General features: G+C 43.0%; 1 protein-coding gene across 2 annotated transcripts in view; it reads right to left on the reverse strand.

Annotated features, from left to right (window-relative positions):
- Nucleotides 1-24,886, reverse strand: part of Amon (prohormone processing protease amontillado) — a 28,063-nt gene extending 3,177 nt beyond the window's left edge. The window contains exons 1-12 of one of the 2 annotated variants that reach the window (XM_076782448.1): nucleotides 24,752-24,886; nucleotides 23,608-23,945; nucleotides 17,088-17,192; nucleotides 15,889-16,156; nucleotides 14,549-14,586; nucleotides 11,841-11,917; nucleotides 8,938-9,202; nucleotides 6,717-6,929; nucleotides 2,729-2,829; nucleotides 885-1,118; nucleotides 487-651; nucleotides 290-407 (exon numbers count right to left, since the gene is read on the reverse strand). In XM_076782448.1, the coding sequence (XP_076638563.1) occupies nucleotides 290-407; nucleotides 487-651; nucleotides 885-1,118; nucleotides 2,729-2,829; nucleotides 6,717-6,929; nucleotides 8,938-9,202; nucleotides 11,841-11,917; nucleotides 14,549-14,586; nucleotides 15,889-16,156; nucleotides 17,088-17,192; nucleotides 23,608-23,754 (1,731 nt within the window). In that variant the 5' untranslated portion in view covers nucleotides 23,755-23,945; nucleotides 24,752-24,886. Of the gene's footprint in view, nucleotides 1-289; nucleotides 408-486; nucleotides 652-884; nucleotides 1,119-2,728; nucleotides 2,830-6,716; nucleotides 6,930-8,937; nucleotides 9,203-11,840; nucleotides 11,918-14,548; nucleotides 14,587-15,888; nucleotides 16,157-17,087; nucleotides 17,193-23,607; nucleotides 24,714-24,751 lie in introns of those variants that run through there. The other variant, XM_076782447.1, reaches the window with a different exon arrangement.
- Nucleotides 24,887-24,894: the final 8 nt, after the last annotated feature.

A 24,894-nucleotide genomic window follows, 5' to 3' on the forward strand; every position in this document is an offset into this window, starting at 1 on the left:
CTTGGAGTTAAGGTCTCGGGACACCATTTCAGCTCGCAAAATCATGTACACAGCTTCTTGGAACATATACGAGACTTTGTTAGTCGAATTCTTGTCAACGAAAAATCAAAAATACTTTAATATAAAGATCAAAACACTGCAGCCACGACTCCGACTCTGTAGGAAACTATGTAGGAAACTAGTTCAGGGAATATTCTTCTGATTTTTGGAAATAATCAATCGAGACTTACTTTCTGGATACACCTCGTACATTAAATTTCTTGGAGACCTAACATTTAGCTAAGTTTACCTCCAACAGCCAGATTCCCTGCGGATACTCTCCCCAGGTGTGAGTCGTCATGAAAGGCCATTTCATGAAGCCATCCCTGTGGTCGTCGTCGTTCACCCTCCGGCTCAGGATCATAGACCTGGAATCAGTTTCTTTTAATCCGATTCTTTCGGTACTTGCAAAGTTCTGTTTGGTACGGACACGACAGTTTCACGTACCTAGTTCCCATGGGAGAAGTTAGGAACAACTCTAGGTCGCCTCGACGCGTGGCGTTCACAGAAATGACGGCTTGCACGTGTTCCAGATAGTTTACAGCGTACTCGGTACCGGCGCAGGCATCAGTCTTTATTTTCAATAGGATCGATCGGTCGTTCGTCACTTTCCTAAAAACGAAATCGATGGACTATCGAAAGAAGCTTAGAAAAGTAGCTGGGGATTCTAACGCTAATGGAAAGCGACGCTAAACGTTCTCTCGTAGGGGTAGCCAGAGGATCGATACTCCAGTCATCCACAAATAATAACCCAGCGGACGTTTACTGGTGTTTACATGCTTTTCGACTTTCCAACGCGGAAGCGGAAAAGGTCCTAAATGGAATCGATGTCCAAAATCACTCACTGCATTTCGGTAACCGAACCAGCCTCGCAGTGATACCGTGGTGGCACGGTTTTCCACTTTTTCGCCAGGGCGACCATCGCACCGGCGTCCAATACGCCGTAACCGAAGAGGTGGTTGAATTCCAGACCGACTCCGTTCATCGTCCAGTGAAATCTTCCCTTGGCGTCGAACAAGGAGTTCCTCTTCGACGTTAGGACCGTCAAATGTTGGATGTCGCGCCAGGTCAGCTGAGGACTGAAACCAAACGAACATCACGTTTGGAAAATCTACAAGAACGAGAAATACCGCGCGTTGAAAGAAGAAGACTCAAGGGCAGAACGCTAGCGACTATCAAAGGAGAGATATGTGCGTTAAACCTCGGCCTTCTAGCGATACATTCCTCGTTTCTGGGTCACGTTTCGGTGACTCGATCTCCGAAAGCTCAGGGACGAGCCCCATCGACAGCTTTTCGCCTCTACGAGCTTTGTATAAGTCGAATCGTCGCTGAATTCGAACAATGAGTATTGTTTCACATTACTACAATTCGTTCGTAGCGTTTCAGACTGTAAATTCTACACCGGATTGTCGCGAAACGTTTTTCGCGATTTTTAAGTGATGCGAGTCAACGACTAGTCAGACTTCTCTCAATAATAATTGACTAGGAGTTGAAAAATTAATCATTCGACAGTCTTCTCGATAGTATTGAAGATTTGAGTGGAACTACCATTGCGGGTATCGAAGAAAAATATTTAAATATTATTCAATTGAAATTTCAGTAGTAAGTCCAACGATAAGTCAGACCTGCTCGCAATTTTTATCGGAGATCGGACGACTTTCCACTGTCCAATTTGATTATACGACCGAAGTGAAGTGTGTAAAACATTCCGCTCACGTTCCCTTTGCCCCATGAATTACAATATCATTTAATATTAAACGAACGGTGAAGTATAAGCTGGTGCGCGCTCCACGCAGCTGGTACTTTCCCGGTTCTACCAGCTATCGAATGATCCACGCTGATGCGGATAGAGAATTAATGCAGGATTTACGTTGCATACAAAGCAGCCATGTCCATAGAGTCGCGAAAATGGCGCTATAATTTGCACAGACACGTCTCTCGCAACTTGCAGTTTACCGAATTTGATCGATTTCTCCTACGTGATCAATGATTTCTAGAGTATCTCTAAAAATTCAACAACGAAACCAATTTACTTCTTTTATTTCCACGCTAAAGAAGCTTATCCGTAAAACATGATCGATTAAAAAATAACGCGAGCCGACCTCGCAATGTTTTAATCAATCACTCCGACCTGCCGTGTTTTCTTTCCCAACGAAAACGCTTTCACGGCAGCCCGATCCGATTAAAACAATTTTTGTTTCGGGTTTTGTTCCCGCATGGTTCGATCAAACGTATGAGCGTCGAACAATGCAACGGACGGTCGCGTGAACAAAAAGCTCGGCGATGTTTTTTGTTTCCGGGTCGCAAAACAACGGCGAGGCTGCCGCCTGTGTAAAAAATTGAATTTGTTGGCTTTCAAGCTTCCGAACGATCGAACGCCCGAAAGCACGGAGCTTCTGGTCGCACGGTAATTCGATTTTTATCGTGGTGCGCCGATAGAACGAGATAAAAGCTTCGACGTCCTCGTTCTTGTAAGCCGGTCGATCGAATTGCTTTCGAAGGATCTTTGACGCTGCTGGAAAGCTAGCGGAACCGTTTCTTCGTGACAATAAAATCTCGCTCGTCTTTTAGGAGGACGTTAAAATAAAAACTAGCTTTCGAACTACGCGCTTGTTCTTTATCGAAACGTAGCTGTATTCGGCTTGGTTTCTTTCTCCCTTCGCTGTTAATAACTCGATAGGAAACTTACTTAGCTTCGAGAGCGAGGGCAAACACTCCTGCGGCTTCCGGGGCAGCAGCGGACGTTCCGCTGTGCGTCCTCGTGCATTTCCCATACAAATCGGTGGTGGCCTGAAAATATAAACGATAGTTTTTGTATAATTAATTGCAAACGAGAAGCCCTTTCTGTTGAAATCCTCTCAAACGGTAAGCGTTATACCTCGCATTAAGAGGATACTCGCTGTTTGCATTTTAATGATCATTAGAGAGTAAATGTTTATGCAAGAAACGTATGGCATTTATGCTCATAAAATATGCATGCTTGCCTGAGACATATGCAAACATGCGAGGAATATTTAACGCGCGATTTATCATATACAGAGTACCTGGATGTTGACCGTGATATTTGTTATCTCGAATAATATTATTTTCAAATGTAATTTAAAACCTAACATTTCTACTGTATTATTCCAACGTCGTTTAATTTATTCTGTTTTTGTTATTATAGCTTTCCGCGCTGCCATGCTGTTACGTACTAATATTATTTAATGCCCTTAAGAGACATCCTCCCAGGTCAATAAATTTATCCGTGTATCCACCTACGTGCGGAAACGACAAAAGCGAGCTCTCTGAAATCCTAAAGTTTCGTATAGTCATCGGGGAGTATAGTCTTCTTTATTATTACTGAACGTAAGTACAACTCAGTGTACTGAAAAGTACGAAGTAATGAAGAATATGGGCAGAAACTTCGCAGATGACTTTTCGTTTTACGCGTACTGCGAACAATTTTTAAAATGGATCTTTCTCAAAGTGTACTGATCGTAAAATATTTAACATTTACCAGAAAGATTAAAACGTCGTATCATTCTTCGAGTGTTACGAGTTTACCAACGCTTACTCGCGTAACCGATCCTCGCAGCTAATGGTAGTTAGTCATTAGTACACTCGCTATACCGCGCCCTTAGCGCCTTGAATTCACAAAGGGCAATTCTCTGACCGACAATTAGCTCGAAAACGTTTCAAACTCGATGCTAAGTTCGTGAAACACTTTGCGTAATCGATCTTTGCACGAGGAGATCCGAATCGAACTCCGTAACGCTGATCGGGCCGAATGACGCGATTGAACAGTTCCTCTTCCGCACGATGTAATCTCCTCGATGGTAACCGAGTATATAAAAAAAAGTTTACGCGTTAAAAGTTCGTTTCTGGTCGCGCGGAGCGGTGATAAAACGACGATAAAACGTGACAGCACTTTTCAAAAATTACCTCGGCGAACGATACTGTTTCTCGCGCGAAACAAAAAGATAGCGCAGATGTCCATGCACGGTTTTACGTTTGTAACGAACAGCACGGTTGGATTACGATTTCTCAGAAGTTGAAGCAACGTTGTAATAATCTTAATGAACCGTTGCGGAAGTAACTTCCATTTGAGTTAATTTCGTGTAATCCGCGCCACATGGATTCGCATTCCCTTGTCCTTTTTGCACGTTTCTTCCGCCGCTCGAGCGTGAAATTCTCGTGGCGTTCGTGTCCGTCCATAAAACGTCGACTATCGAACGCAAAGACTGGAACGAAGAAAAATCTATCCGGAAACGTGACCGGGGCGAAGATTGTGAACGGCTGTAGATAGCATGCGGTTAACGACCAGCTTATAAAAGGTTATTGAAAGAAGCCTCGGCCCGTTTGGTGGTTTTGCATTTTCCGCCCGACAACGCGGATGCAACCTTCTGTGCACATATTCTGCGTCCAGGTAAATAACTCTCCTCGGCTCTTCCGCCGGTATTTTTATCGCTTTTTACCAAGGATGAACCGCCAGACCCCGTGCTTACATCGAGTAAATACGGTGGTAAAAGCTGGTCGGTGCTGGCGCGTTTCTGGAACCTTTCTAAAAAGCTCGCGACGAAAAACGATCTACCGAGTTTCCTTATAAGTATATATTAAGTACAGACGATCCTATATTAAGTTTATTTATGCATATCCTAAGACACTTTATTCGAATATCATCCATAGATGCAAGTTAAATCCGCAAAGAAAAGGAGCAACAGTGATTTGACTCTCTTTCTATATGTAGAAGCCTCCATATCGGAAGACCAAGCGTTCACAAAGCTGCGTTATAATGTTTACGAGCGTCCGGTAAGCTTTCGTGAGCTGAGAAAGAGAATTCTACGTTACTCGTCCACGATAATCCTCTACTGATGGGAATAATGCTTTCACAAACCGACGTCGATACTTTTGAGGAAAATCCTTGTGTCTCTCGAGTGTCGATTACCGTAATCGAGACACGAGGACTGTCAGCGTGGGAAAGCAGACGTTTGCAAACCTACGCTATACTCATGAGAAAGAACTTCTACAACATAATCTACGTCTCAGGATACGTGAAAGGTTCAGGATCTTTTCGTTCGTGCAAATACCTAATGCGAAACGAGGCGTAATTTAACGTGAAGCAACGCGTCCCGAGGAGGCAGTCGTCAGCCACGAGCTAATCTCGTTCTGTGTGCTCGAATAATAAGAAGCCATCGCGGGGGCGGATTTCACTCGAGTTAGTTTGCGGATCTAGCTACCCCTCGTGCTTTTATCCGACGTTCTCCTTTCGCGATGCACTCGCAGTACGACCCAACGACTCTCCCGCGTAAAATTAATGCGAAATTAAATCCATCCCAGCGACGATTTCCGTCGTGAACCGCCAACCGTGTTGTTTCTTTCCTCGTAGTAAAAGACGCTTTTTGCCGAGCAATTGCGCCTTCTCGTATTTCCCTAATGCTGTAATATTCCTCCAGGAGCATTCTGAATCCTTCAGAAGGCCAATCATGGCGATAACGCGTGATCTATCGCTGATTTTTCGGATATAAACAATCCTAATTCTAATTTCCTAACACTGGATAAAGGTTAACTTGCGTCTGAAGTATTTGCACGTTAACGCAAAGATAATATTAGGTTCTAGTATATCTTTCTCGAATATGGCTAAAATATTTCCCCGGTCGCCTCGGGGCTTGCGCCACAGATTCGTTGTTGATAATTTGTAGTCGGAACACGATGCTCGTTCAATACGCTTGTACGTACGCGTGCGCGTCCTTTTTAATAAATCAACGAGTCAGCGTAGGCGGACAGACCGCGCCGCGAAGAGATCTAAAATGGTATACAGGTTGTTCGGCCACCCCTGGGAAAAATTTTAATGGAAGATTCTAGAGGCAAAAATAAGACGGTAATCAAGAATATCAATTTCTTGATTGAGGTTTCGTTAAAAAGCTATTAAAAACTTAATTTAAAAAAATTCAAATCATTCTGGAATAATTATTTTCAATTGCGAGGGTCAATTACAATCATTTTTGGTCATTACACATACCCCCGAAATCCTGCGCACTTTCGAGAAAAAAATTCCTTGTCGTAAATTTAATGTCTGACCATACATTGATATTTCCCTGAAGTTTCATGCGTATGTTTAAAACATCATAATTTCTGAACAGATTGGAGGATTTTAACGCTTCAAAATGCAAACAATGCGTATCAATGGAGCTCTAGAGTCCCAGAAAAATGGGCCTCACGAGATAACAGTAATCTCCAACTCGAAAGATAGAATCAGGAACATAATTAATTCATCAATGGTTAAAAATACGAGCTAATCGTTGACTCGTCCAACAAGTATTAACGAGATATTAGTTTCGGTCGTTTTTAAAGTTTACTATTAAAGACGCCTCGAACTTTTAAATCTCTTCTCACGCAACTTAACATTAAGAGTCTCGACAATTTTTCAAGTCGCGAATTCCCATCTCTTAAGAAATCTTCAAAGTCCATAAATCCTCGAGAGACGCGAAAGTCGTGGAACTGGGAGGTTAAACGGCACGGAAGTTGCGACAATACTGCAGAAAGTTTTCTAAAGTACGAAAAAGGCACAGTCGTCGTTATTTGAAATATTTCCGACTCTTCGAGGCCTTCTTACGCGTTCACTCGACAGATGATTGTGATCTTAAATTGCTGGCGAAGTTAAAAATGGTAGAATATGAAGGCCTTCGACTACTTACCACTCCTATGTTGGGGTCTTTGGCCCCGTTGCTGAACGTGGAGGCTAGAGTGCTCGAGCAGCTCTCGTCGTAATGAGCATTTTGCCCGTCGTTGATAGCGCTGTTAATGCTGACGGTCCACATGCTGGCTGCGTAACCATCGCAATTACAGTCATCCTCTTCCCCGCCGTCCCCGGATGCCCACACATAAATATTCCCTAGTCCCCGTCTCCCCTGTAAGACAAAAAAGTCCAATCCTTCCTTTACAGATTCCTAATAGGATCTACAAAGTTTAAGTCGCGCGATTTACAATAATATAAAATTAAAACTTCGATGTTTTAAAACAGTTCCAAAAACTGTCGTCGCTGTTAACCGAAAATCCAACTCGGTTTCCAGCACCTCGAATTCGTTCGCTCGTTATCACCCTCATTCCCGAAGGACTCCTGGCCTTGATTGCCTGTTTCTGCGACGTAACGACCTGCCATAACTCGCGCGTACAGCACGACCGGTTGTTAAAGGAGATTTCGCAACTGGAGACGACGATTCGTGGTCGCAAGACGGCCGTGAAAGCATTCGCGTCATAATGATTATCGACGACACCTCAAAAGCACGGAGGGCTAGATAGCTTTCGAGGGTTGGATAGTAAAGACGGGAAGTTTCTAATTTTCAAATAAACGAACCCGGAAAAACTACCGTTCTTTTTGATTATACGCTTCTATCACTGAACTTTGTTACACGAATAACAAAAACGCTGATAATAATTCGCGACCTTTGCACGAACCGGTCTAATTATCTCGGTAATTAGATCTATCGGGCTCCATCGCCTCTCCGATGAATTATTAACGTTTTCATTTAGAACGAAGTGTACACACTGATTGGATTTGACGGAATTATCGGTTACTCTTTCGCGGCTTGAGAAAATTCCGAAAACCTGATCGCGTCATTTTCCACAAAGGAATTAAATCGCAAAGGTCGCGCGCAATTTTATTCTCTTAGGAACTACGAGTTCCATTAGTACAATTAAGTAGCTTTATTAATTCGGAAGTAGGGCCTCTTTTTAAATCGTTTGGGAAGTGGCGATCGTTGTAGCAATTAACTCGATAATTGCGCCACAAGTTTCCGCCTGCTGTCACGTTTGGGTAAGTCGTTTTACGTAGCGTTTAAGTCGTGCGTAAACAAAGCACCCTTCAAGACTATCGATCTCTTCGCAAACGGTCCTTCCGAACCCTCCTGAATTCGGCACTACGTCCCTTCGTTTGCCCACGCTCAGAAAACTCGCGTGCGTCACACACGCTAACGACATTGAACGCTTAAAGTTCGTTGCCTCGGGATAGCGTGGGTGAATTCAGGTTAAATATAGCGTCAACGGCAATTACTTCGTTTCTTTCGGTATCGATGCTCCCAGCCACCGTGCGGGTCGAAACAAATGAAAAACGATCAGCCGATTAACGCGATAATTATGAATTTCCGAAACTTTGTGAAAATTCGCTCGGTTGACCGTAGACAACGATAAAATCCTGACAGCAGCTGCACCCTGACGCTGTTTCGACAACCTTCGCTGGCATTTCGCTTCGATTCCGAGCGTGCAATCGTACGATACCGAATCCATGGACCGACGTATCGGAAATCGATGTCGTAACAAAGACAAATCGATGGAATTTTCGCGTTATCGCGCCGCGCGTACCATGAATGCACGTCGGTGTTCCAAGTTGACGTACGGTGACTCGATCGTATTTAAAGAAAACTCGATTTTCCGTTTCTCCGAACGTCCGCGTTTGTCGTCGAAAAATTTCCGCTGTTTTCGCAAAAGTTTCGTCCCGGTGCACGACGTAGTTCGCTCTCGCGAGAAATCAGAACGCGCTGTGCAAAATAACCGACACGGTTTTCGCGTAAAAACTGAAACAAAGCCAGAGATACCGAGAGACGCGTATCGTCCAGAGACTTGGTCGGGATTTTCCACTCCAGCTGTATTTTTTATTCGTTCGAAAGGTGCTACCGATACGCGCGAAACTTGCGCAATTATGTACTAACCGAAGCCTCTCGAGTACAGTTTTTCAAGTAGAATGGAGTGATTAGCCGAAGTCGAAGTTGCAGATTCTTCGATCGTTTGGCTCGAGAAGCCGTACAGGGAGAGTTTCAAGCACCAAGGGTTGATCCCTACCCTTAAGACCGTCTTGTACGAAGGTCGGTAAGAAGATCTCGCGGTCGCGTAAGGGGAAAAAAACATGACACCAATAGGTACCTCGTTAACTCCGCGCACGATGGCCCTCATCGTCGCGTTCCGCGGCCCGTCGACGGTCTTCCCGTCGTCCGTCGGTCCCCACGAGGCGCTATAAATGTCTATTAGGTCAGGTTCATGTCCCATGCTGTTAGCCTCGATCAAGTCGGTCATGTAAGGCTGATCCAACATTCGGATCCCGGCGACTTTCGAATCGTAGGCGACGCCGACGCCGCACACCCCGTTATCTCGGGCTGCCGCCACCTCTCCGGCGCACCTGGTGCCGTGGCTGTCGAAGAAAAGAAAAATTTAATATAATTTTACCTACAGAACATCGGGAATATGTTTACAACAGGTTGAAAACATCTTAAAAAGAATTAAAGAAGTCTCGTATCGAATCTAGATTTACGAGCAATTATTCTTCCTAGCGTATTCCTTTGACGATCCTGCAATTTTAACGAGAGGAAGTTTGCGAATAAGCGAACAAAAGAAGACAGGGAGTTCTTTGCCTTTGTTCGCCCTTTAGACGGATAAATTATGAATCTCAATGCGAAGGAACGGACACCGGCATTCTTCGAATGAAGATGTACGACTATCCGGAACCTGGAACACGTTTTTCCTGGCGACCTTTAGCATTTGAGCATAAAAAAGAAACCCCGTGTACTAAACCCGCGGATTTAATCAAAAAATTTCACGATACACAGCCACGCACGTCTAACTTCGTCCCTGGGAAATATTATTAAGGACGTTTCTCGTTTATTAACCGCGTTTAGGACCGTTCCTCGCAAACGACATGCTTCGCTATGACGTCCTATGTGTCCTATTTTCTTCATAATTCTTGCTGGGAAAAGCAATCGTTTTTCCCAGCAAGTACACACAAGAAAATATAACAGAATAATGTTTAAACAAAAATGTGACCGGGTAATTGGGAATCTATTTAATTAAATAATAATGAATTTCAAGCGAATGCGCCGCTGTTATACAACGTAAATCGTCGCGTCACGATCTGACGGATTGTTACGTAGCTGGGTAGAAAGGGACGCGTCAGTTTAGCGCAGGAATTAATCAGCCGCGATTAAAGCGTAATTACACGAAACAGACACGATTAATTTGCGAGCAAGGACCCTCGTTCGTTATATTCTACGTCGCGAGCTCTACAAAATTAACGGCCATTCGATAAACACTCGGCAAATATAATCTTGGATTCGTTAAATACAAAATTAACGAGAACAAAGTTTTCGTTGAAACGTCGAACTTTTCGGCGATAATTATCGGACGCAAATAAATCTCGCTGTATTTCCATATCGTAATTAACTCTGATACCGATTACACGATCCTGCAAGGTATTTTAATCTTAATGAAATGTATAACACACTTTTGCTCATTGAAAATAAATCTGGAATATTTCGTGTAAACAAAATTAATTATTTTCAAGACAACATCTGTAAACCTTATATCGCGGATGCGAGATTCGCGAACCAGTTTGCAAAGTAAATTGGAGAAGACACGGACTCGAACTTTAACAACATCGAATCCAAAGTTAGTACGCTTGTGGGATATTTCTTACGAGAAACATCGTCGTAGATAACTTTTATCGCCCGTCATTTCATCGGTATAGTCTCGTTTCTTTCGTTAAGCTTGTCGAATCGTTACGTTCGCCTCTTTTATTACGACGTTCCGATTGAACCTATAAAATCGAGAAACGAATCTCGTAAAAAGCACAGGAGAAGAAAAACGATACGAACGTCGAAGCCAAGACGATCGTCGCTGAAAGTGTTTCGTTAACCTTTTCCTACGTGCCCGGGCTAAGTAAATAAGATCATTAAACTGAAATCCTGGTGCAATATCACGGATTAACGGATTCCGTGCGAACAATCCTGCCTAGAAAGCGTTTCCAACTACGATTGGACCGTGGAAGATTCGATGAAACCCATTCGTCGTAGACTCCTGTCATTTGTCCATGATTTACCGTAAAACGAGAACAATAATTGGGCTCGTCGAGAGAAATACGAATCTCCGTTCGAGTATTCGATTTCTATGGAAAGGGTCCTATACCACTACGTTGTTAATCTCTGGATCACTGTAACTTCGAGAAAAGGTGATCGAGACTTCGTCGAAGGTGAACAAGGTCAGAATTTAAATTGCAAAAAGGATACGTGGGAGGTTGAAATTTGATGGTACGAGTAAGAGGGTACGATGAAAGTTTTTAAGGATCCTCGTAACGGTAGACCTTGCCCGAATGTACCGACAAGTTCACGGCAAGTAGATCGTATAAATACGCTGGGAGGTCTCGGGAAATTGCTCGTAGTTGACGCAACAGATGGAGTATTGGAAAATATCAGCCCATTTAGGGGAGTATCGAAGTTCCAGCATAAGAAAGAACTTAATCGGCGGAAACGTCGGAGAACCGAGAGAATTCGTTCAACTCCGTTAGTCTGTTCACGCTGCCTTTGTTCGACAGGAAACACGATAGCTACGGAGCTTACATAAGCTCGCTCGTTGTAGAAATACTTTTACGTAAGCGACAGGTACTCGAGACTCACGCGTAATACTCGTCGACTTAACTTGAATTTCTCTCACGCTTTCAAGATGATTCTGCGAATCCGTCGACGGAAAGTTTCCTTCGTCGACTAACTAGAACGTCGATTTCTCATTATCGGATACAAAGTTAGGTCTACCCGCCCACCTCTCGAACATTATTATTCAGTTCCATGGCTTTTTGCTTCCCGGTTCGCTCCTGATCATCGAGGAAAAACAATATTCAATCGAAGAGCAACCAGGTTCCAACGATTCGTTTAATAAACCCCTACCCAACGTCCAAGCTATTTAACACCCGGTGAAATCATTCATTACCATAGGAGCTACAGTTCCTACCAATGGATGTCTATTCTATATCTATAAAGTCTTATTAAAATTGGTTCGCTCACCTGTTGAACCAGTCGTCGGTGTATCGCGGATAGGGGTAAGGATCGTTGCTGCTAAAGTCGTACGAAGTCTTGGCATTCTGGAACAGATGGAAGACTTGGATCATTTCCACGGAACGGAGAGAAAACTTGAAAGAGGAGCGGACTCCCTGCCGTTAGAGAGACAATCCGTAAAGCTGATCCGACGTGGCTCGTTAGGTTTCCTTCCGACGTGAACGCACACCGTCCATACGTCAGGAAGGAGACAATAGTTGTTAAAATAGAAAGCTTCGTGGAAGCTTTTTCGATGGATAAAGGACGACGAACAAAGCAAATCCCAAATGACCTATTTACCAGACGACGATAAATCGCCTTTCTAATTGTCATTCGAATTCCAATTGTTTGGATTTCCGATCTCGTTCAGCTGTCGACCCTAATCGTGGCCTTTCTTCGAATATACAGAATACCGGAAGAGGATCCTTCGTGTGAAAATAAATAAAAAATGTTCGTGTGAGCATCCGTTGTCGAGAAAATAGCGACTGAAATCGATCGAGCGTGATTTGGCTAACGCGTCCGACCAATGCTCGATATTTCTACTTGCAATTTCCACTTCGCAGTGAACGTCATACGCGATAATAAAGATTCCACCTTGTTCAATTTCCTGAGGAATTCTTTTGTTCCCTTGCAAACTCTGCAACCACGATGGAATTTCTCCAGCGTAAAATATTTCACGAATTTGTACAGCGAGGAATAAGAATTAATGTTTGATTGGCGACGGAATCCACCAACGGCAGCAGAGTTTTCTCGTCGTAAAAATTCTATTCTATTAATTTCACCGTCTGTAAATTCCTCGTATCCACGGGCAGTGTTGGTCAGCCATTAATCTTCGTTTTTCGGAAACCAACCCTCCGCATTAGCCCCTGTTTCTTCGTCTTTCTCTCTGATCTCGTTTAATGATCGAGTCGTCTAACTTTAATCTTCATCACGAAACCAAGTTTCGAAATTCCTAGGACGGTCTTTCACCAAACCTTTCACCGGTCTTTTAATTCCTTTAAAAATTCTCGACAATTCCCGAGAAATATAATCCGGTTTCTCGTTTCTCGAGGGATAAAAATTAGAGACCACTGGTTGTATCCGAGCGAGCCATAATTTTCAATACTGGTTAAAAAACATTGAATCAATATCTAGTCCCTAGACGTACGATTTAATCACAAAGTAATGTTTCAAACGTTTTCTATTTAGTTTTCTTTAATTCTTTTTAAACGACCCACGCATTTTTAATTCGGTAATGAACTAGGACACGCTTCACAGAAATTCGAATTCTTCTTTCCAAGTATGCAGTTCCCTGCACGAATTAGCTTCTGCCTCGACGAGAGGGACACGGTAGAACTCGGAGAAATTAATTAGTCTACCCGTAAATTTTTCTACCTACAAAGTTTCAATCCCTCTTTCATCCCTTCGCACGGGGCGTTAAGTTTCTCACATTGTCTGCTCGTTCACAAAGCTGATTATGCGTCTCTGCGACACGTAGGTTTCATTGCCTTTTGCATGCTCCTCCGTTAAACAAATCAAAAAAGAGAATGCGAAACGCGACCGTTATTGGCTTTATTTTCCCATTGTTTCGCGTTCTTGTATTCGTCGACAAACAAACGGTAACGGGATATTTGATATTTTCACTGGCAAAATCCTGCGAGTAAATATTTAATTCGATAACGCTCCGGTCTGAAAATAGGTCGAATATCCATCATTGTTGCGAAACAAACTGATTCGAATAATTCCCCCTTTTCCGTGCTTTCGTACAACGCGAAATTACTCCTCTTCTTTGATCATTTCATTATAAGCTGGTTGAAAACGTTACTTGGACTTGTTATAAATTCTTTCCATTTTCAGAAGCTTACATCCGAAGCTCTCTTCCTGATTCTGCTTCTACCAATAATCACTCCAACGATACATTCTGAAATCGATTAGAGTTCCATGGCGGACATCGAACCGTCCGTAACCTTTCGCGCATAAACTTTCTTCTCCAAGTCAGAATGTCACGCGAACGTTGCAGACCAAGGGAAGATACGTGATCGGAATCGAGGGATGAGAATTCCTCTTCGGGCAGACTCGTACTTGCCTCGCAGTACAAATTGTCGTTTTATTGGCAGTTGAAATTGTGTACTTTGCCTTCGACCTTGCAATTTATCTCTTCTAAGGATACGATACGAAGCGATACGGGTAGAAATGCAGGTTGCAGAAATATTATACCTGTAAATACTTAAGCAGCTGAAGCTACACAGGAAAATAATCTGTCAGATTAAGAATCCTGTACAAAATTTTAACCTAGCCAGGACAAAGGTTTTCCAGTTAATTAAAAAAAATTGCGACAGTTCGAATTGAAAATGTCGAACAGAGTGCATTATTCGAGTTGTTCAATGTGACTGCGATTTTTCAACGATCCCCTTTTCATTTTCCCAACACGAGACAAAAGTGCTCGCAGATCTTCGTTCTTCGACTTGGCGTCGATTAACATTTAATGTACCGACATGGAGTCGCCTGTTAAATTGAATACTGACAAGGAAGCTACGTGGGATGAAAATGGAAGCGTCTCGACGCTTTATCGTTAACCATTTGGAGCAAGAAGGTCATGTTTATAGCTCGATTTGAATTTCAAGACCCGTCCAATGTTATGCTAATGAATATTATGAAAATCGTCGATCCACGTTAGCGATAATAATGGATATACTTACGTAATTGTACTTTAGATCCGGATGCATATAGTCCACGCCTGTAACAGAATAAAAAAAAAGAGGATGGTGTCGTTTCGATCAATTTTCCAGGCTTAATGGACGGTAGGATATTTATGGGATCGAAATCACCTCGTCTCCTCTACTTGTCAAAGTATGGAGGAGAAAAACGCGTGACACCCTGCATAAACGTCGCTCGTGATTGAATCGGTGGTTAGTTGTCAATGTATCTCTCTGAAATTGAAATCCATTGGGGATTGTTGGTTATCAACGTTCACCGGAACTCGTCGATATCCGTATGAAACGAGGCTCGATGCGCGCGGTTTAATCAATCTAGCTGAATCGCGAGGCCTGGATATAAATTTTACTTCCATCTGAACGGATAACGCTCGGGAACCGGGTCATTTTCACGACCGTATCGCATCGAAGATAATTATTGATACAAACGTTTTGAGCGACGGCTGACAAGCACACGTTAATTAAAAGTTCATTAAGATACAAGATTCCTCGAGTCTATAATGCTCCTTAAATCAACACGAATTAGAAGATAACACGAAAATGTAAAACGAGGATGACGAGTATTAAACTAATATTCTAGAATTGTGTTACTTCTGGGGACGATTTTGTAGAATCGAGGTACGTCAAAGTACTTATTAAGGAAAGTAACGGGCGACGATAATTGATGAAATTATGTTGGAGCAATATCCGTAAGTGATTATCTCCCTGTTGGAGCGCAGCAATTAATGCACACAGTCTCAGGAATGTGACGTCCACGTGACGCGTAATCTAAGCTAAAGCGCTTTCTGTTAATGAGTTGTCTCGAGGACCCGCCGGCAAAATTTCTATCTTATATTCGCGAACGGTCCATTAACAATTACAATCCACCGGCAAAATAGCAATTACCAGACGTAATTGCACGAAATCTAAACTATGATTAATTTTTCTCCTATCTTTGCTCGAGTTAATTATCAATCTATCTCGAGAATTCCCAAGTTTCCCTCAGGTTGTAATCATTTTTCTAAATACGAGCGATGACCATTTCTTTCGCCCGGTTTTAATTTATCCGGTCGTGGACAGTATCTCACGCTATTAATCTTCTAGTTACGCAATAAAAGCTTCTAACAAAGTATTAAAGTGCCCTCGTCGACGTCAACGGATTTATTATACAACCTAATAAATTGGCCACGGTGTTTCCTTACGCTTCTAAAGAGTATTTGTCGATAATGTTTGTTCAACGTCTGAAATAATCGATATCCTTGCTCTGTCCCAACGAATCACCTACCCCTTAGACGCTAACGACGCAACTTGGATCGAGAAAGTCGAAAACTGAAACAAAACCTCACCGTCGTCCATTATGGCCGTGGTCACGTTCTTTCCCGTAACACCTTGAGCCCAGGCTGCCTTCACGTTCAAGTCCAACTTCGGTTTTCCGCCATTCTGTCCCGTGTTCTTCAAATACCATTGATACTGAAAGTATGGGTCCGACGGGTCTCTGTTCCCCGGATTCGCCGGATTTTTAATTTCGTAAACGGGCACAAGATTATCCACGCTCAGCGGCTTGTAGCCCCTTTTCACCCTCTTGAATCCAGCCTGCTGCACCGCGGTATGCACCTAAAACATTCCACCCAACCCTCTCGCTACTTTGACACTTTTAAAACAACTGATCCTCAAGTTGAAACGTTAAAGAAAATAAAGAATTAAGATTCATGAATTTTAGAATTTTCGTGAAACGTAATTTAATATAAATGATAAGTCTTTCCGAAAGTCTATGGAAATACGTAAGAGAATCACTTTGTAAGGCAAGGGATATATCGCGTTTTCCAGGAAGAGCTAACAAACGAACAAGATCGGATGGAATTATCATGAATTTTTTATGAGAATCGAGGGATCGAACCGAGAGAGACGCCTCGTATGATGAATATGTACGAAGGGATAGTGAAAAATGAACGTCCTTTCCACGGGGATCGATGACAATTCTGTGCCCGCGCGCGCGACACCGTCAAAGGATCGTAATTTTATGCGAGCAATTTGTTCACGTTCGATTATGTTCTCGTCACTCGTTGAAAATTGGGTATTCATTTACATTTATATCGGGCCGTTCCGTATCGCATACACCCCCGAGTCGAGTTTCAAACACGATTCGTCTCGCTCGTGGTTGCCTTGAAATTCTTACGGAAATCAACCGGTTGTTTTTCTCGGAATACAATAACGGGTTAGTGATTCGCGAGGCGCGAACAAACTACGACGTTATAGACTCTTATCCTCTCGAGATTAGTTTCTTCGAATGGTAAATACGACGCGACACGACGGAATATAAATTGTCGGACGCAACGAAGTATATAAAACCGAACACGACGAAGGAATACGGTAACGGAAATTGAAAGGATCCGTCGTTTCGTGTCACCTTCTCGGATATATGGAGATTTTATGAAATGGAAAATTATACGGCAGAGGCTGCAGCGTCGCGAACAAAGGGAAATATATTATGGAGTAAAGAAAAAGACGTCGAGAGCTTCTGGAACTTCAAAATTGCATCGCTTACCAAAGGGTCGACCTTCAACCTTCTCGTATGCGGCACGGACCTTTTGCTCCGCGCGTGTGGCAAAGCTCTGTGCACGAAATGATATTCAGTCTGGCTGCCCAACACCTAAATGAAAGAAAAAAAACAATCTGTAGTCGACTTCAAACATTCTGCGATATGGGAAAATCGATGGGTTGAAACCGAGGACGTGTGTCAGGAAAATTGGCTGAAAGACATTGCTGCTAAACGCATTATCTCCCCCGATCCTCTTAAGAAAACAGGGAAAGTGTTCCGAGTGCCCGGAAGCCAGCAATTCTTCCATTTATTTCAACGAACACACCGATACGCCTCGTCGATCATCGACCGGATGTGCACGCGGACGAAAGAACTTCCCTCTCGATGAGAATCTTAAACTACCCTTAACTTCGTCGAGCACGTAGGTAAATACGAACGATCGAATTATACGGAAGTAAGTTAACGATCGGGACGATGAGACATCGCTTCGTCAATTCAATCGAACCAATTATAGATAGATAAAGTTATCTCTCGATTATGGTTCAGACTGTTATCCGATTAATAACTTCGATAGGGAATCGATCCAACGGCAGATTAAATGCGCGCGTGTTATTTACCCCTGCCATGTATCAATTCGTTCGGACTATAAAACGATAGAGAGAAATATCGGTGGAAATAAATTCAATATTCTCGTTCAGAGATCTACGGTAATCGTAGTCGCGATTTATCCATAGGCTAACTGGTTTTTTACCGAAATTAAAATAACGAAAAACGAGAACAGTTTGTTTTCAAGCGTTCAAGCACCTTATCGAAAGGAAAGTGGATCTTAACGGTCCCGGTCGATCGACGAATTTCATCATCGTTTGTGGAAATTGGAGAACGAAGCACGCTCATCGCGAAACGTTCCGCGAGAAGAAAGAAACACTTCCGCAAATTGAATTTAAATGCAGCCCCCGCTGCTTTTCAGCCGGTCGTCGCGACGAGCAAAAAGAAACGCGAGACCCAGATCCGCGTTCTCGATTAAAAATTATTTTCTCCCCCGTTGCCCGCGAGGTCTGATTGTTTTTCCGATAGTTATCTCCGATCTCCAAGTCGCGTTTTCTTAAAAAATAAATGGCTTCTTTTCTTCGAGATATCTTGACGATTATCGTATAATACAAGGACTAGTAAACTAATATTTCTTGCCGTGGAAGGGTTAAATGGGACGTAAAATCGTTTGATTTGGTCAACAGGGTTAACATAACCAGCCTATAGTTTGCAATCGATAGAGTTCGACAGCCTGGTGAAACTGAGACGGCGACGGACCATCCGCGACATAGACAAAGCGGAGGTCGACAATACCTTATCGGCCTATTCTCGGTTGTCGATTAAACATTCACATGTACATCGCGTCGCAGTTACCCATGACATCGTTGTAGACTGGGAACCTGTTAAATGGCAACTGTACTATCGATCCCCTGCTAGAATCGGTGAAACGTGTTCGATAATCACGCGGTCCTTTGAAAACTTCCCATCGGAACGATAACATTCACGACACGAAAATGCTCTTATGTAGATTAAACGCTCTCAAATCGTACCTCGACCAAATACCTATTGGAGCAATTCTTGCTATGATATGTAAATGAAATGTATGAACCTGCCCGGTTATCTGAACTGGCTAGTCCCCCGTTGGGTTCCTATAAATGGAATTCCACCGTATGGAATATTGATTTAGAATTTCGTTTGGCTAAGACTGCGCATTAGGCCGCCTACGAAATTCTCCAATTCGAAGCTATTAAACTTAGCGATCAAAAGTAATCGCGTAATGCTCAAAAGGACCGGCCCTTTGACTCCTATTCGCTGTGTCTCTCAAAGCGCCAGCCCACCCACGCGAACCGGTCATCCTATAATCCAGTTTAACTCGGAGCTACACGTGTCACGTAATCCAATTAGCAAGTGCGTAACACCTAGCACAGCATTGCTACTTGTGTTGCGCGTATAAATACAGGAGCACAGGTTTATTGTCCTATCTGTTTCAACGATCATTGTATGCAGATGCAATTCGATATACGATACACGCACCCTGTATCCTTGAAAAGTCCGAATAAAATCGATCACAGACAGAAAAGAATCTTATCAGGCAAACTTAGATGATGTAATATGCAATTGTACTTTGGTTTCGAGTCTCTCGTCCCTACTTTTAAGCGTTAAAAGTGCAATTATCGACGCATCATCCTCTAATAGTTCCGTCTAGCCTAGTAATCGGTGTTTTTACCACTGTGCGGTGTTCAAATTACGCAACTTGGAGTGGAATGGTCCGAAATCTCGAGGCGTCTGTAACGGAACGCTGATCGTTGCGCAACGAAGCGCAACTATCGGCCACTGTGCGAGCTCGACCTCTCTCCTCCGTGCAATTCTGTCCCTCCTGGCACTTGCATACGAAAGGGAGAACAGAGAGAAATCTGCATAGTCGATGCATAACCACGGAACCGTAATAAACGCGTCCTGTGTCGCTATGCGATGCTGTTGCACACAGCTGATGCTACGTTTCTGCCACGAACACGTTCGCGTGCTCGCCGATCCAACGATAAAGCGCACTTGGAATTTCTTCGTCCAGATTTACGGAACCCACCCTTTAGCAATTTACATTATATCCCGACTAAAAGACTCGCGGTTTAACTAAAATTTGTATTCCTAATTAACTTGAAGTTATTCGCGCGAACAAAGTTTCCAAGTTTCCCATGGACGTTCCGAAAATCGAATGTAATTTACACGTAGCCTTCGTCGCTGTACGCGTAAGTTTATTTCCGACATTTCCCGCGAATACGTTCGAGCGCGCGGGAAGTAATTTAATTAGCGAAACGGCTCAATGATAAACGGTTATTGTTCCAGGACATCGAGCGAAAAGCAGTTAATATCGCGCCTCGACGAAGTAGATTTCTGTCGCGGAACGAAGGTGCGACTTTTCACGATTATCCAACGAGAAAGTACGTGCATGCAATGACGAAGATTAAAATAAAACAACATACGATTGTTGTTCGTTGCAAGATACGGGCGTCGAACAACTAACGTTTATAGACTGCTGTAACGTTTCTATAATACTATTCTCGTATGCACGCACACTGGCAAGAAATTAACACCTGTTCTGCCCCCTTGGCTGGGAAGGTGGATTAACAATTTTCATTCAGCGACGACTCTTTAAAGTAAGATCGTAAAGTGGAATGAAAAAAGAAAAGTATGGTGTTCTTTACCCTCGTTGGAAGGAAGTTTTCCAACATCAAACTGAAAGGTTGCTAACGTTACCGCGACATTCCGATCGATCGACCTATTTAACGTGATTATTTTGCGCGGCTTCTCTCGACTGATCTTTTTCTTATTTGTTGGTAAACCACCCTCCCCCTCCCCCCTGCCGCTCACAATGGGGAACCCACCTTGTTCCTCGGCGTTTCTTTCGCAGGATTCGCGAAACGTTACGCGATGATCTATCAATTAACGAGATGAAAGTCTCCCCCCTTGGTCGCGACAATTTGATTCCTTCCTTTCTGCGATAAAAATCCATCGTTGCCGACGATGACGGCCCTAATCGGTTGTCGGTGGAGACGATCGATCATACTGATAATCCAACGCGTACGTCACGAGCCGATTAATTAACCCGACGATACCGAGAAACAACGTCACCGATCATTGCAAATATACCATTCGGGGAGATATCGATTCGATCAAAGTAAATTACATTTTGCGTACGACTATTTTAAACAAACCGCCATTATTACGAGCATCGAATAGCTTGCACCCGTTTAAACAAGTTTTATATGTTTCTGTTGAACGGTATTCGCGTGACCTTTTTTACACAATATTCTTTCACACGGTACGCTTTCACCGTGTAAAAAGAGGGTCACACATACACGGGACGCGATTTCGTTACGTAAAATTTAAATAGAAGTTTTTCAAAATTGTCGCGACAAAGGCAGTACAGCGTATTTGGGATATCAATTTGTTTAAGACAAATGAACCATTATCTACTCGCGTACCTAAAATCCCTACATAATAATAACAAGGGAGATTTCAGACGATCCACGTGTCGCTTTAATTTTCCCTTTATTCCATCGAGCTTTCCCAATCCCTTCGTCCTTCCGCCCAATTGACTTTAACCCCACGGGTTCGAGGTTGACGCAAAATTTCCGTTCGACTGAGCTTGAAAATGGCCAGAAATCGCTTCCACGAGATTCCCGTATAGGCAACAAGCTATTGTTTTAGAGTCCAACAATGTACCTATCGTCTACGTCAGAGTCATCTTAGTTAATACACGCAGAATGTAATTAGTAAGTCTGGAAACGCGTTCTTCTGCCAATTTTCGTAGGAAATTGTTCCTGATCCTTCCCTACAGAAAAGTAAAAATAGAACGCACGCAACGAGAAACATGTTTTCCTACGCAACACCCTCTACTCAATTTTCTTCAATTTAAGTGCAACGCGAATAGCTTTCAGCTGACCTTCCACGTTTTCAATAAAACGAGGCACGAAGCTTCTTTCGACATGATTAAACGAGCCTAGATCTAGTTGTTATGCCTACCCGTTTGCACATTCGTATCGAAATTTTAACAAACAAAATTCCTCTTGCGAATAGTAAACGAATAACTAGAACTTCCCAAAGTCGGAGTATAGCCAAAAACCTTCGTTCAGTGAATTTAATAAAAGGAAACAACCTGACGCCGCAATTACCAACGCCTGACGCAATTTATCCGACGAGATAGTCCCCCTTTCAACTCTATGGACAAACATTTCCCAAGAAGGAACGACGATCTTTGTACCCTTCGCATTTTCGTCTCGCTTTTGTGCCACTTTAATGGAATACCGTGAAACGTTTCAATTGTCGCGAAACGCCAGAAGCGTGTTTAACATGATCCTCATCGCCGTGAGAATAATTTTGTCGTTTCTCGAACGTTCTCGTTTCCAACTGTTTGAAATTTGAAAAAATCTGCTCTGTTTCTTGCGAACATTGCATGTACAAACTGTAAATTCCTTCCTATCGTTTTACTTGTAAAAGAACCCTGTATATCGACGGAAAAACAGCAACAGGAAAGCTGGGCGCGTCGAACGATGCCTACACAGATAGTTTGTCGCGTAGGCGTCGGACGATACCGTGTCTCTTCCACTGTCGTGCCGTTTGACCACAAACCGATGTTTCCACTTCACATAGCAAACTGGACATCGAGACCAGTTACCCAACGATTTACGAGTTCGTTGGGTAAAATAATATCAAATAGATCTCTCTATTATGCTTAATGGATCGAGACTGACCACTACTAGTTTACCCCAATGGCTTTTTTATAGCGGAACAAAGGAATAACGAATGAATGTTACTTCTACTTTAACGCCATTTCTAGTGGCAAGTAATTGTTAAGATAAAATAAAATAATTTGAAATTAAAATTTTTGAAAATGTCTTACATTGAATTTGCTAAATGTTTTGTGAAATTTCAGTTGGATCGATGGATCCTCGAAAGCAGATCGTTCAAGTTTTATTTCGAGACATAAGGCCGCCTATAGGGTAAGTTTATCTTATCTTTGATACATATATTACGTAGTTTTGACGTCGGATCAACTGTTTCGAGCACGTTTGCACGATAATGCGGGTATTCGTGACAACCACGACGAAATGCTACTCGTAGATCTTGCCTGTATATCGGCCGTTCATGCGGTGAACCGATAACGCGATTCGCGTTGATATAAATCAACGGTGAAATGGAGCAAGGATAAATGTGATCGACACAGATTTTTCCCGCTAGCAAATAAACAATGTATCCCACTCAACAAACGGAATATCCGTTAATTCGTTGATCGACGTACATAATATTCAAGATTTTTTATTCTAACGCAAACTAACGACAATGTAAGATTGATCTTAACCCAGACCAAACCCAATCTTTAACAATATCTTTGAGAAATGAATTTTACAGACACCTGGAAACGCTGCAGAACGAAGATCCAGTTACTTTTAGACAATATGAACATATTTAACCTTAGATTACCGAATGTAAACATAGGACTAGGATTCTATAGCTGCAGTTGGTTCTGAGCAACCGGTACCAAGCCGATACAGTACCAAAACTGCTGCAATACGAAATCAAAATAATTGCCACCTTTTAACGATAGAAACATTATAATCTACGTTTCTACGTTTAGTTTATCGTAAACTAGAATGGGATAACAGACTTGATAACAAAGAGGACACTGAATAGAAACACAGGATTCAAGATCAGCAAGCTCGAAAACACCGGTATAGGCTGTTTTTGGAAAGTTCTTTTAGCAATCTTTCAGTGTTTACACTGGCCAGCTTTCGGGCGTTTTAGGAGAGTGTCCATCGGTCACCGGCGACACCGATGTACCCGAATACTTGTAAACTTCTGAATAACGTTGATATATTGGATGTTTTACACGATTGCTGAGAATAATTGAGCGAACAGAAAGACACGGTTCCGCTGGACACGCGTCGCGACACGGCGAATATCGAGTGTTTATTAGCGTGTAAAGGATTAAAACGCTTACCGGTCCAAGATTGACGAATCCGTTCCTCGCTGCTACTTGATCGGCGATGTATCTTTCCGCGGGCTGTCGCATTTTCACGAGAAACATATTTGTGAACACTTCGGCGCTGCTGCCGGCGCAGAGGAACGCGATCACCGCGAGGAGCATTGTCACAGTTCGGCAACGTACGCTGGCGTGCCGAACATTCGCGAGGATGCGCGGAGGAAGTGCTCCTCTATCAACGGACACGCGCAATGAACGCGACGGCGGTGAGGTGCGCGACCGTTAGACGCGTGAGAACCGATCGAAATGTTGCGTGTGCAAATCTTTGCGTGCACTGCGTGCAAATTCGTGCGTACCTGAAAGAAAATATGTTACCGATCGCGGGTTCGCTCGGTGCGCGAAACGACGACGCTGCTATGCGCTTTGATCTGACGTCACGTGCCGGCGTATTGATTGAACGACGCGCTTCGAGCAATAGCGCTCGCCCGCTAAACATGCGCGGTAAACTGTCCAGCCTACAGTATTCGCGCGATCTACCATAACCCTTCTATATATCGGTTAATTTTCGACGATTCGTTTCCACCGATATCTCGACGTTTACCTCGCTCGTTTCCGATCACTATCTTTCAACGTTATTGCTTCGAACGTACGCGCTCGCACGCGCTTTCCCTCGCGCGCGGTTTTTTGGCGGGCAAGTAGCAACAACTGGAATTGGTCAGACACTGTTGCATATTCTTTTTTTCTCCTTGGCAAACGTAATTCGTCTAGACGATTCCTGGCCCTTCGAACGAAACAGACTATCCGCGTAGAGCCCAAAAACAGATTGCTTTGAATATTACTAATTTATTACCGTGAGTACGGTAACCGCTCGAAAGAAGCCTTCACTCGCAGTAGCATACGTCTGACTAAATCGGACGACGTAACACTACTGCGCAATACATGCGGATTATACTTCGAGGAAAGTTTACCATTCGGTCGCAACGAAATCAAACTTTTTTTTTAAACTTATAGTAATAAACAAACGCTAAATGGACGAATAGATTTTATCGTTTTCTTTTCTTTTCTACAATTACAACAAAACATAGGTTTCTTACAACCGATAGAAACTTGAGTTTAAACCAGATTGCAACGAAGTAGGTAAGCAAGGAGAATTATCACTCACGTGGTTCCTCACAACTAAAAAACGTTAACAATATATTTCCTAGTTACTAGATCGTACAAGCGAGGGGTTTTCGTAAATGACTGTTTCAGTGAGTTCTTGGTTCTGGGTCTATACTTCGCGTTGCAAAACATGTAACCTCGGTA

This window comes from Colletes latitarsis, chromosome 14 (assembly GCF_051014445.1).
Source record: "Colletes latitarsis isolate SP2378_abdomen chromosome 14, iyColLati1, whole genome shotgun sequence".
Lineage (NCBI taxonomy): Eukaryota > Metazoa > Arthropoda > Insecta > Hymenoptera > Colletidae > Colletes > Colletes latitarsis.